Here is a 14,059-nt window from a genome sequence, read left to right on the forward strand (position 1 = left end):
CAAGGAAGATCACAAACAGTTGGTGTGCTGTTGTACATAAAAGGTCAGAGTTAAGCTTCGTCATCTGCATTACACAATCTGTGATATTTTGATAATAATGCAGTAATACATTAAAAAGTGCAATGGCCTTGAGAATAAGAAACCAAAACCAAACATTAGCTCATGATGCCAGCTTGTGGTCGGGTGCATGTACTGTACCTCAGAATTCAGTTTTGCATCCAAACAAAATATAAAACATTAGATTAATTATTTAAATATATATGTATATGCACATATATATGCATATGCATATGCATATGCATATATATATATATATATATATATATATATATATATATATATATATACAAACATATATATACACACACATATATATGTATGAATATATAAGTATATATATGTATATATATATATATATATATATATATATATATATATATATATATATATATATATATATATATATATATGTATATATACAGAAATTGATGCAAGTACTATCCGAGTATGTCCATTTTAGCCTCCAAAATCCACCTGAGTAAACACACAAAGATGAGTCAATTTTTTTATGTATATAAAAAAAGTGCATAACACTATCACAAAAAAATGAGGAAAGGAAATACAAAAAAAGTTGAAGCTTTAAAACAAACTTTAACTGAGTCTGTGTGGGTATTTTATTATTCCAAGCTTGACACAATTAGCCTGTATAAAGTTCATGAAGCCTGCATGAAATCCGGCGACTTCCATCGCTTGAGTGTTCGTTCACGAGGCGTGACGGGATGGTGACGAGCGAGCGGGTTTTCGTTTTAATCCAGTTGTTTGCCTTCGGTCAGTCCAGTTCCTTAAAGCGTGCAAACATGGCCTTGCGCACTGCTTGTTTGTAGGTGGCGTGGTCCCAAGCGACATGGTCCTTTTTTGGCCGTCTCTGTGGAAATTGTGTTAAAAGCGCTATAAATAAAAGATAAACATGGTGGGAAATGTGAATTAAGGTGGCGCACTTACAGACGGAGGTTCTGAGCCTAAACCAGGCCTTTCAGCGACCTTACTGATTTCCCTAAGGACAAAAAAAATAAATGAATTTTAATTACGATTCGCCACCAGCACTTACTAAAGATATCTCCAGCCCACCTGTTATGATGCTGTGGCTGTTTTCTCCTCTTTTGTTCTGGTGACCTGCCAACTTCCTTTGGAGTCAGCTGCGAGAAGAACGTTAAGAAGACATTTACTACCCCTATAAGATCTCTGGCTAACACTGATCCACAACAACTATTTACCGTGACCGGACATTTCGTCGCCGGACAGTTCGCCGAACAGACATTTCGTCGCCGGACAGTTCGCCGAACAGACATTTCGTCGCCGGACAGTTCGCCGAACAGACATATCGTCGCCGGACAGTTCGCCGAACAGACACATCGTCGCCGGACAGTTCGCCGAACAGACACATCGTCGCCGGACAGTTCGCCGAACAGACACATCGTCGCCGGACAGTTCGCCGAACAGACATATCGTCGCCGGACAGTTCGCCGAACAGACATATCGTCGCCGGACATTTCGCCGACGGACAATTCGTCGCCGGACTCGTGAACGATTGTTTTTAAAATAAAAGGCAATAAATAAAATTGTTTTATTAAAAAGAAGACAACGTGACATCTGAGTTGTTATGTCATGTTGATTCTTTTTGGGGTCTTTCCAAATGGGTAGTCGGACGTTTGGTCGAACGGACGTTTGGTCGCCAGGTTGTTACTGTTGAAACCAGCTCTCAAAATTATAATCATGAGAGAGAGAGTTTAATATCTAAATATCTAATATCAAAATATCAACAGTAAACTCTGTCATAATTTGACAGCGAGCGAACCTGGCGACCAAACGTCCGTTCTACCAAATGTCTGTTCTACCAAACGTCTGTTCTACCAAACGTCCAATCGCCCAAACATCTTTCGACGAAACGTCCGGTCACGTTCCAAACGTGGAGCGCTCAACGTAGGAACCATTTCGTGCGTAGTGTTTAGAGACGAGCAGATTTAAAATGTTAATGTGTTTGTGTTGTCGAGCGAGTTTTTGCCGTTTTATTTTCTTTAATAAAGAAAAAGAAAAACTCCCATCGGTCAATTCCCTTTGTCTTCTTAATAAAAAATTTAATAAAATACATTTTTTAATTGCCTTATTTTAAAAACAATCATTTGCGAGTCCGGCGATGTAAGAACCGTTTCATGCGTAGTGTGTTTATAGACGAGCACATTTAAAATGTTAATGTGTTTGTGTTGTCAAGTGAGTTTTCGCTGTTTTATTTTCTTTAATAAAGATTATGTGAATTTCCTTTGTCGTCTTTAATAGTGGTTAAGATTAGGCGAACTGTCTGGCGACAGTTTCGGGCGCCGAATTGTCCGTCGACGAAGTGTCCGGTCGACGAAGTGTCCGGGTACCACCATTTACACCCCAAAAAACTCATGTCCACTCACTTTTTTTTCCTGGTTCTCCAGTGCCTCCAGTTCTTTCTTGGACTTTTTGATCTTCAAGTGAATTTCCATGTTTTGCTAAAATTAAAAACAACAGTTAAAAAAGGATAGTTTTCCACTAGCATGGTGCTAGTAGACAGTACTTTGTGCAGGTCCGAGAGCTGCTGGTGGCGTATGAGTGCGTCCTTATTGGGGAACTGCCTCCTGCAGAGCAAGCAGGCCATCTTCTTCCAGTCCGTCAACTTGTCCCCCCGTTCTAAGGTTGGTGTTTTGGTGACCTGGCTGCCGCGTGCCGCGTCCTCCTTGTCCTCCTCCACTTCTTCATCACTTCCGGCGGCGTATTCGGACGCCAGCATGCCCAAGGAGCCCATCAGCCGCTGATGACGCACAACAACACGTTAACACCATGTGCTGACTCACTAATGATTCTCGAATGCAAAACCCCTACCTTTGACTTTTCCTCTTTTTTCAGGGGAGCAAGTGGCTTCTTGAAAAATTCCTCACCGGTTTTCTGTGGGCGCACAACTCTTTGAGCCTCAAAGGAACTACAGTAATCCCTCGAATATTGTGGTTTATGTAGACCAGACATTAGATTAGAACTATATTTCATCCCGTATTCTGGAAATTTCAGACACAGAAGACATTGTAGACCTAGGTAAAAAAAACAGGAGCGACACACAGCAAGTTCACAAATTGGGGATCTTCTGCAGACTGAGACTGAGTTTAAATATGCAGAATCACTCTTTCAAGCTGATCCTGATCAAAATGGACCTGTAATCGATTCTGAAATGAATTGGCTCCTTTATTTTATTTTTGGGCAATTTTTCGCAAAAAAATTGTTGGAATCTTTTTTCGGGCCTCTTAATTAACTTTGTTTTTTTTCCTTAAAGTTTTTATTAATAATAATGTTCTATTTACCTAATAATATTAATTAGTAATTTATATTTTTTTTAATTAAAAACTAGAGTAAATATTCAGGTTTTATTCACTAATTTTTCTTTTTTACTTATTTAAAAAAATATTGACGGCAACGAGTCATATTTCTTTAAAATGTTTTCATTTTAAGCAAATATAGTAATAGTAAATACTATATTGATACTTTACCATAGTAAAACAAACTATTTTTGGGGAAAAGTCTTGATTACAAAGACGAAAAAAATCAAATTTTTATTCTGCTGACTAAGGTTATTGCACAGACATGGCTACGATAATGGAAAAATCATAAAGTAGGGTCACCCCTATTATAACTACTTTTTTATTCTTAAAAAAAAAAAATTAACAGCCGAAAAAAAATCGCAAAGAAGTGAATTTGCGATAATCGAGGGAAGACTGTAGACATAAAACCCGACAGATAAACTCTGTTCTAACCTTTCTTTCAAACACGGCAAACCCCGCATCCGCCGACTTGGATTGCTTCTTGTCATCGTCCAGACTGCCTTTCAGCACGGGCGATGGGGACCGCACGCAGTCCTTTTGCCGGTTCTGGATCTTGGCCCAGCGCTCCATATCTTTCATAATCTGAAGAAAATCAACATTCATTTAGTCACTCGTTCCCCCACATTGACACTTTTTGTTTTTCGTGACAACCTTAACGGCCGCAATACTCCTCGGCCTATCGTCCCTTCTCGCCGAGTCGTCGTCATCTTTCTTCTCCGGGGACAAAGTTTCGTGGTTGTCGGCGGAGTCCATGATGGGCATTGGAGGCGCCGACGGTTTCTTCATGTCCAGAGGAGCGTCGGCGGCCGGGTTGGAGAGAATGGCTTGATCCTCAGCCGTCATGATCGGCTGGTGTCCCTGGTTGCCTCCAGGGACTGGGAGGTAGGCCTTTGTTGCCACGTCCCAGTACAGGTACTCTTGGTTTTGAGCGTTGTAAAAGTACTGTGGACAAATGAAGACCTTTCAGTGCTTAGGTCTGGATTCATACGTAAAATGCTGCACTGACCACGCACTACTTTTAATGAATGGGGACCAGTTGGTTCCCAAGGCGATGGTAACAGAAACAGTTATTTGTCTCAGATTGAAATATTTTACTTTTTCCCCTCCGACTTGGAGGCCATTTTTGGCCAATTACGTAAAATGCTGCACTGACTACCCACAACTTTTAATGAATGGGGGACCAGTTGGTTCTCAAGGCGATGGTAACAGAAACAGTTATTTGTCTCAGATTGAAATCTTATACTTTTTGCTCTGACTTGGGAGGCCATTTTTTGTCCAATCACCGAAAAATATGAACTTGATGTAGTCCTTTGCCCAAGATAGGATAAATAGATAACAATATAAGATTGTTAATCAACTTTAAAGACCATTAGATGTATAATCTCTGATTGTGTGGTTGACTCTGGTGAATTAAAGTTGCATGGTTACTAAGACACACTGTTATACTACTTGAGCTATATCACAAAAGTACATTTAAAAATAGGTAGGAGCCATGTGGAAATTGTTTAAAGGTAATCATGGACGAGGACACTGACCTAAAATGATCAAAGCTACTCAGAAGACAAAAATGCAGACTCATTCTTATGGTCTAAAGCACAGGTGTCAAAGTAGCGGCCCGGGGGCCAAATCTGGCCCGCCGCATCATTTTGTGCGGCCCGAGAAAGTAAATCATGAGTGCCGACTTTTTGTTTTAGGATCAAATTAAAATGAAAATTATAGATGTATATTAAATTTCCTGATTTTCCTCTTTTTAAATCAATAATTGCAATTTTTTATCCATTTTTTTTCTTTTGGTGTTTTAGGTCAAAAAGCATTTTGTAAAATCTAAAAAAATATATAAAAAAAGCTAAAATAAACATTGTTTTAGATCTATAAAAACTGAATATTCAGGGGTTTTAATCCAGTTCTTTTAATCCATTTATAAAAAAAATATCTAAATATTATATCTAAAATGGTCTGGCCCACATGAAACCGAGTTGACGTTAATGCGGCCCGCGAACCACTTGGTCTAAAGCTAGAAATGCTTCCGAGTTGTGTGCGGTCTTTCATACTCACCCTGGAGCCAGGGTCATAGTACAGGGTGGTCTCAGGGTCGTAGTAGAAGCCTGAGGTAGCATCATACAAATAGCTGGACGTATCAGGGGGCTCGGCATCTGCGGACAATATGACAAAGATTCCCTGTATTTTTTCTGGTGCCTTTATATTCTAAATTTCAAACATGCTCTCTGGAAGTTCTTACCATCAGCGGCGGTTGTGGCATCAGTGGCAACAGGAGCTCCAGTTGCCTGGTAAGATGCACCTTCAGCTTCACTAGCATCATAGTCACTACCCTGTGAGATGAAATGTTATAGGAAATGAAGCTTAGAGTACCCAGTTTTAACATCAAGAAGTGATATTAAACTTACATGGCTGATGTTGGCATCTGCCAAGGGAGCTGGATTACTTTCATTAGTCGGCAAACCAGCTAAAAGGGAGAAAAAAGGTGAGGATTTCAAGTTCATTTAACATGGAGGGTACTTTAAAATGACCTTTGCAAAGGCAAAAAGACAATATTGTGCAAGAAAGACGCCTGACCTTGCATTCCAGGAGGGGGTTCTGTAGAGGGTGGCGTCTGGGGATAAAACTGCTGCGACTGAAACGAAAGAGAGAATAATTAAATGAGTTGTCTGACCAGTTCAGGTGATATCAATAAAAACGCAACTGACCTCCATGCTAGACGCAGTCCGATATCCCGGTGAAGAGTTGTTTGATCTGTCAAACTCTCTTCTGAAATGTCAGCAGACGTAAAATCAGCGTCCGACCAAGTGAGATCCATCGCAAAATAGGACCAGATGACATACCTCTGGTTCTTGAGGGGTTTTGCAACCTCTGCATACACTCGAAAACCATCAATACAAAGGGGATTGGGCCTCGTGAGGAGTAGGTCGACCAAGCGGGTAACTTGCTATAATAACAAAGACAAGACCTGTTAACACTGATTGTAGGGTAACGACAGAGAACATTACCGAATTTTCTCGCATATACGCCGAATTTGTTGCTAAAAAAAATGACGACTGAACCAAGGGTACGGCTTATATGCGCACAAATTAGACTTCATATGTACGAAACGCCATAACACAAGACAATGTGTTTGATACGGTCATTTATTTGAAAATAGAGAAAGGATAAACAGATAAAATGCTTAACAAAATTTATTTTGACATCTATGAATGAAATTCAAGGAAAAACAAAAACATACCTAGCATAAAACATGAAAAAAATTACTCAGGGATGCTGCCATCTTAACTAGGGATGACAAACTAGACCGCTACAGACAAACTTCCTGGTTGTACTGGTCAAGTGACTTCTTTTTTGAAATGTGGTATCCAGAAATCAATTTATACAGTATCGCAGAAATACCACGTGCGCTAATTTTTCTTAAGATTTTCCCTTCAAAGTAAAACATTTGTACTCCCTATTAAAACCATGAATATGGAGGTGAAAATTGTGAATCAGGGGGCGGCTTATACGAGGGAAATTGTAAAATTCATCGATTTTAAGGCCATTTTAAGGGTGCGGCTTATCTGCACATGCGGCTTATCTGCAGGTGCGGCTTATATGCGTGAAAATATTTGTGCTCCTATTAAAACCATGAATATGGAGGTGAAAATTGTGAATCAGTGGGCGGCTTATACGAGAGAAATTGTAAAATTCATCGATTTTAAGGCAATTTTAAGGGTGCGGCTTATCTGCGGATGAGGCTTATATGCGTGAAAATACTGTATGTAATATACAACGTATCCATAGGGCACCTCATGGGAGTCCATGTCGATAAAGCAGAAGCACTTTGCTCCTGGTGTCTTGGCCTTGATTAGACGAATGTTTCTCTCATCCAGATATGCATAAGGATCCAAAGCTTTGAGGATAGACCCTACTGTGGTGGTGGGCAATATATTTTTTAGGATCATGGCTGTTGAGGGAGGCAAGGGAGTTGGCAGTTATTTCATAACAGAGAATCATAACTTCCTCCATTGTTTCACAAATGGAATACAAGAATACTAACTTTTACTGTCTTTAAAGACGGATTTGGACTGATGGGAATTGTGGGGAGGGGAGTGCTGATAGCCCCAAGACTCTGCTTGCGTCTCACTTTCCTGGTGCTGATATTGCTGGTCCATCTGCTGTTGCCAGGCCTCGGGAGTCAGGTCAGAGTTGCGTTGCCACTGGTTGGGGGGCAACAGCTCCGTTGAGCCTTTAGGCGTTGCCCCGTTCCGGTTGGATCCAAATTCTTCGGAAGGATGATCGGGTCTGGACAACTGTGACTCCTTGGGTGGAGGCAAGGTGTGATGAGAGTCCTTGTTCACCCAAAAAATATAAAATAATTAATACATGCCCATTTCTAAATGATACGAGATAGCCTTTACAGTACTTACATGAGCAGTTGTGTCACTATTATCTGGATGAGAGTAGCTAATAGAAATTGTTCTAGTGCCAACCTTGAGGGAACCCTGCAACAAGAGCACATCATGTGATTAGAAATAGCCTTTAAAATGGCCAATAATGCCTAATAACCAACATGCAGTGTGGCAGTGGTACTTTATGGTGGTACGCTGATCCAAGAGTCAGTACCATCCTTGCCACGAACAATAAAGCCCCTGTCGAGTGAACTATAGTATTTCGGTAGCTATAAGCGAAGCCTGCACGTTTTAATTTCAGTGTGTTAAAGGAACCCCTGAATTGTTTAAAAAAATTAATTGAAAAAGCCATCTTGCGATACCGAGACAAAACATCAAGCTGTTCTCTTCATAATTGCCCATTCTCTCTGACCATCAAAGACACAATTCCATCAAAGAGCAATTCCACCAAAAGAGAAACTGGAGGCTTTTGCGGCTTAATCAAAATGGTGATAACCTCCCCCACTGAATGTTCCGATTCCCATGTGAGGTTTCAGCCACGGGATAGCAACAAATTAAAAGTCGGGCGAAAAGCCAAGCCGAGATGTCAAATATAAAACGCAATCCAATGGGTACACCATAGAGCAAATGATATTATGTTGACATTTGGACCTTGAATAAACATGATAGTACTAACTAATCTTGTTATTTTCTTTTTCTTTTGGGTTGAACACAAGGATAAAAGAAGTGTTTGAATAATGATGGCACCAAACAAGAAGTAAAAGCGCTTCCCATTTCCCCTACTTAGTTCCGGACAGCGCATTCAATGTGTCACCATGTCGAATCAAGTGAAAAGAAGCCCAGAAGCATCGAGGGCAAGTCTCACAGTGGACCAATCCCACCAAGTATTACAAATCCCATGGAAAAAAACTACTTAAACAACAACCAGATTCAGAAACTGAACACAAGACGACCAAAACAGTCACCAGCAATTGACTAAACTGAAACATATACAAATCCTTAAAGCCTGGTTCTTATGATTTGTAAGGTAATACAGTCAAAAAGCCACGATATTCGAGTTAAAAAAAGAAGCATTTGCTAGAATACATTAGCAAATGTAAGAAGCAAAGAGACCAGAAACAAAGATATCCAATTTTAAGGCCAATTTCACAGCAGTTCACCAGAAAATCTTCAGGCATCATCCCAAATATTCCAAAAAGATTGTTTACAAAAAAAACAGAGCAAGGCTAAAGCTAGTCTTCTTAAACCCGATATTTTCACACCCTTTCCTGAAATAGTTCCTACAGGAAAACCTCTTGGGTTTTTCTGGCGGGTGTCAACAGAGTAAACCCAGAAGCAAAGACACTAAAGAGCTAAAGCAGATTTAATGCCTCTTAAATGAGGACATCAGTGACATTCCTTCAACAGTCAACTGGAAAGTTGGACACATTTTTTGGTTCCAAGAACCCCACCCACTCACATTCCCCATTTTCACAGGTTAAAGGACCGCAAACCAGACCAGAAAAAACTAGTCGTTGGTGACAAGGGAGGTTATCGATCACAAGAAGTTAGTGGACAGAATATTTTTTAGCTTCAACTTCTACAGGAAGACTGGATGAATTTGTCAACACTAGCATTAGTGAATGTCTTTCAGATGCGCTTTACTCTAGCGAATTAATTTTCAGTTTGGAAATTCCACACTGCTGCTCATTAGCGGTTTCAACCGACCTCCTGTTCAAATCAGTGAGGCGTCCATGTTGCTATTTACAAATGTTGAGATTGCAATGACCTTCAACTTCGCTTTATTTCTCATCTGGTAAAATGGGGCACGACTCCAAACCGTTCCGATTTAAATTCGCCTTCAATCATTGTGGGATTTTTGTTTGTTTTGTTCTGTTGTTTGTTGTGTATTACGAACAGAAATCGCTAAATCTTCCGTTTCTGTAACATAAGAACCACGAAAGCAAACCCCACTCTCTTCCCAGTCCATTTCCTTCCCAATCTACTAAATTGCCCTCTCGACCCCTCGTAATCCTGTCGGGAGAGGCGGCCCTTGGTCGAGTGACGAGGATAGGCCACCTTGTTGGACTCCATGAAGCGGACTGCATCCTCGAGGTTTAAAAACTCCACATAGGCCGTATCGTAGCTGTAACCTGGGGACAGCATTTGAAATACAGATGGGTTTTTGTTAGTCAGTTCCAGTAACCACAGTCAGCCCGCTATAACATATGACAGCAGTGCGTTTAAACATCGAAATGGATACAAAAAAAATTCCCCTACGAGGGAGCTTCAGTCGTGAACTAAAATACTGTACCTTCTAAGGAACATTGGCCTGTTAACAGGTTTTACGGTAGTCCACCTTCTGATGATTGACAGTTTATTTTTGGGATGAAACCTTTAAACTTAGCTAAAAGGCAATGTAGTATCTAAGTTCTCTTTTTTGCGACAGTTGGGCAAAACAATGAAAGTATCCAGTGCCCCCAAAATATTCAGGCTAATCACAACTCTGACAAAGAAGCCTACGTAAAATGTCTCCGAAGGACACACAAAAGACACACAAATCCCTCCCATTCAAGTTTCACGGTGAATCTGCAAACGCCTGGCAATGGCCCAATGTCCCAAGATGGCAAAGAATGGCATTATGGGCTTGGCTTCGTTAACGGAGCAAGAACCAAACGGCCCAAAGACAAAAGCAACCATGAGGAATAAATAAGGAAGCGTGCGGAGGTGCGAACGCCGAAAGAGCGAAATATCGAAGGGACGTGTAAGCGCCCCAAACAGTTTCAAAACCTAAACAGTCTTTACCTGGGACAACGTTTTTAATCTTCATCCCTGGTTGCGGCAACCCATCTTGAACTGTAAAGGCACCAAGAATCTGCAAATACAAAAAAAAATGCCACATGATTTCTAATATCACAAGAACAGATCTGGTAAAAACAAAAGGAGTGTGTCCGAGTACCTGCTCCATCGTAGCAGACTTTGGAATGCCAATTATGGATAATGTTGAGGACACTTTATCCGCCACTGAAGCCTTCCTATAATCTTGATCCTTTCATAAAAGTGTCAACATTGGTTATCACCCAAAAATAAGCAAGAGTGACGAGCGTAACTTATTCAGAATGATGTGAACCGTGCAGAACTGATTGCGTTAATTTAAGGAATAGAAACAGACCTACCTTGGAACCAGAGGTACTGAAGTCTGGAGCCACAGGTGGTTTGGAGTCCCCAATTAATGGTGTTACCTGAAGATCCGCCTGCTTGAACTCAAACATCCTCCCAGAAGCCGTTCTGTAATCGATGTCTCGGTAGTCTTGGTCTCCACTTTGGAAAGTTTCCAGTTCCGCCATTTTACTCGTAGTCTGCCTTTCGACGAATGGCATACCTGGGAGTCCTTTAAAACTATCCTTTGGATCCAGAAGACCATGCGTTGGCAGTTTGTTGTGATAACTTTCACCAAGCTTTGATTTGTTATGACTCGGATCTGAGCCTCTTTCGGCAAGCCAGTGTTTACTCTCATTTCCTCTTACTGGATTAGCAGGAAGCGTAGTCCTAGTTTGAGGAGAGTTTCTACCAAGTGGCAGGCGCTCTATATCAGCAAACTGGTCGCCACGTGGGAAATGAAGATCTTTCCCCAGGAAGTCCATTGGCGGTCTATCCCTCTCGAGAAACGGTGGTGGATCTCGACCGGGATCTTGGTAGACCGCATCTCTTCTAAAACCTCCTGTCTGGGAATCCCCCTTGACGCCCTTATCTGGGAAAGGGGGTTGATCCTTTTGGCGACTCTTCCATTCCTCTGCAAGAGTCATTTCCTCGCCGCTCCTGTAGTCCATAAGCGGACTACCGCACGAATTTGGACCCTTTCTCATTCTCGGCTGTACTTCTGGACCCTTGAAGTCAGGTCTTTGTGGACCACTGACATCTGCAGGCATGCCAGTTCTCGCCCTGTCCGCCGAAGAGGCGTCATTTCCGAATCTTAAGGGAGACCGCTCCCTGCCTGGGAAGTCAGGCGGCGGCCCTGGATGATTTCTGAAATCCATGTCTGACTGAAACCCACCTCTCGAATTAAGAGGCGGTCCTCCTCTTCGATCATTGTCCATCCTCCTCCTCGCAATAGACGGCGCATCCAGGTTATATCGAGTGTTATCGTTCATGCCCGCCGAAGTCCGCCTGAAGTCATCGTCCTTCATTCTGTCCACCGAAAACCCTCTACCTCCATCCACGTTGGGATTAATGGGATTATTAAAGTGAGGCGTATCATTACGGAACATGTCCCTGTCTCTCATGTCAGTAGGCCTGTTGTTTTTTTGCCAAGTTGGCATATTTCGGCCTCCCATATCATGTCCAGAGAAACCCGGCGAATGCATCAAATTGTCTTTAGGGTTTCTGTCAAACTGCCCTCGGAAATCTAAATCCGGCCCTGGGCCAGATCTGAAAAAATCTCTGTCCGTTGCTCTACCACGCATATTGCGTGCATTCATGTCCCGGTCCCACATTGGCGGACCATCCATTCTCCTCATATCCATCCGTGGTGGATCTAGAGAACCCATTGGACCCGTTGGTCTCATATTCATCCCATCTCTACCCCTGAAATCAGACATGGGGTGATCTCGCCCCCCAAACATGTCTCCATCGTGATTACCTCTGCAATAAAGTTCACAATAATCAATTGAAGGTCTGCAACAATCTAGAGCTAGGTTAATTGTTCAAGTGTCCAATTCCAATGTAATACTGCATTTTTTTAAGTGAGACATTTATAATTGCTGTGTAACCAGTACTATATAAATACAAGAAATATAAAAGTAGCATTGTGATAAGAATTGGAGATAACTACAACAAATTATTTACCTAAATGGAGGTCTTCCCCTCGGTCCTTGTCCTGGTCCATCCCACATTTTCTAGAGAAAGAAAAAATTAGATAGACCAAATTCAGGCAAAAATCCAGAATTTCATTGACATGAAAGAAGTACAGTCATACCGCTACTTAAGAAATTAATTGATTCCAGATTTTTTTTCATAACTTGAACATTTAGTAAGTAGAGTAGTACTTTATATGTAAATTCTCTCATTTGTTCCACGGTCCTCACACAACAATCAACTAAACCCTTTACACTTTTCTACTCTACTATTAACATATAATAAATGGTTTAAATGTGTATTGATCACTGGCTCTCCTTACAGTTACATGACAGTACGATGTAAAACGAGATTCGTTTAAGAAAATATGTAACATATTATGGCTTATAGAAAATAGCCAGGCGCATCGGCCTCACGGCTCTGGGGTCCTGGGTTCAAAACCAGGTCATGTCCATCCGTGTGGAGTTTGCATGTTCTCCCCGAGCCTGCGTGGGTTTCCTCCAGGTACTCCGGTTTCCACCCACATTCCAAAAACATGCATTGTATGCTGATTGGACACTCTAAATTGCCCCTAGGTCCGCCTCTTTGTGCCCTGCGACCGGCTGGCAACCGATTCAGGGTGTTCCCCGCCCCAACTGGGATAGGCTCCAGCACCCCCCGCGACCCTAATGAGGATAAAGATGAAAATAGCAATTTCTACTTTTTAAATACGATTGCCAGGGGGAAACAATGTTTAAGCGTTTAAAAATCACCGTCTGTGGGAAGGGTGTTATCTATAAATAGTGCTTAAATAGGAACGTAAATCGTGGGAATCCAAACTGAAATTTCTTAGTAGAATCTTAATCTCTTAGACGATCAGAAACGATGGCTCACAGTAGATTAGTAAACCTGATCGATCGTGAGTAAAGCTTAACTACAAGTTTTAAAAGAAAGAAGACTGCTCACGTCAATCAACCCATGTTGTGCTACAAGGCCAAAATAAAGGGCGGCCCGCTAATCATCGAGGCGATCGACGCCTCTAATGCACAAAAAAGCAAACAAATGTGGAAGTCCGCAATCGATTATATTCACGTGATGTACCACAACAAAAGGATAATCTGATTTCACTCATCGAATGTTTATAGACCTTTATCCGTCGTGAGCCTGCTAGAGTTAGCGTTAGCATTAGCATGGCAGCCATTTCGCCTAAACGTTCAATCCCTCGAGCTACGTGGTAAAAAATAATACAGGCGATATTTCTCCGGATGTAGATTTATTTTAATTTTTATTACGTACCCACTTCGGCCTTTGTGAAGCTTCCTCGTCAGTGAAATCCGCACAAACAAGGCTAACAAAAAGGCGCCGAGTCCGAAGACTGCTAATACCAGCTGCAGTCACGTGACTAAAAGACGTAGGGGAACACTTCCGGTCGTCATATTGGAGCAACGTCATGACGTCACT

General features: G+C 41.6%; 1 protein-coding gene across 1 annotated transcript; it reads right to left on the minus strand.

The window, feature by feature from the left end:
* Positions 1-552: 552 nt before the first annotated feature.
* rbm6 (RNA binding motif protein 6) lies at positions 553-14,040 on the minus strand. The gene is made up of 23 exons (XM_077602997.1): positions 13,895-14,040; positions 12,611-12,660; positions 10,942-12,406; positions 10,725-10,814; positions 10,571-10,640; positions 9,845-9,918; positions 7,805-7,879; positions 7,435-7,726; positions 7,184-7,341; positions 6,233-6,336; positions 6,098-6,158; positions 5,967-6,024; positions 5,798-5,856; positions 5,632-5,722; positions 5,448-5,545; positions 4,044-4,334; positions 3,825-3,974; positions 2,905-2,967; positions 2,600-2,833; positions 2,460-2,534; positions 1,129-1,196; positions 1,003-1,054; positions 553-925 (listed from the first exon to the last, which is right to left on the minus strand). Exons 2-23 carry the CDS (start codon positions 12,655-12,657, stop codon positions 830-832), a joined length of 3,771 nt encoding a protein of 1,256 aa, XP_077459123.1. The 5' UTR covers positions 12,658-12,660; positions 13,895-14,040; the 3' UTR covers positions 553-829.
* Positions 14,041-14,059: the final 19 nt, after the last annotated feature.

The sequence above is a fragment of the Stigmatopora argus genome, chromosome 6 (genome assembly GCF_051989625.1).
Source record: "Stigmatopora argus isolate UIUO_Sarg chromosome 6, RoL_Sarg_1.0, whole genome shotgun sequence".
NCBI classification, from domain to species: Eukaryota; Metazoa; Chordata; class Actinopteri; order Syngnathiformes; family Syngnathidae; genus Stigmatopora; species Stigmatopora argus.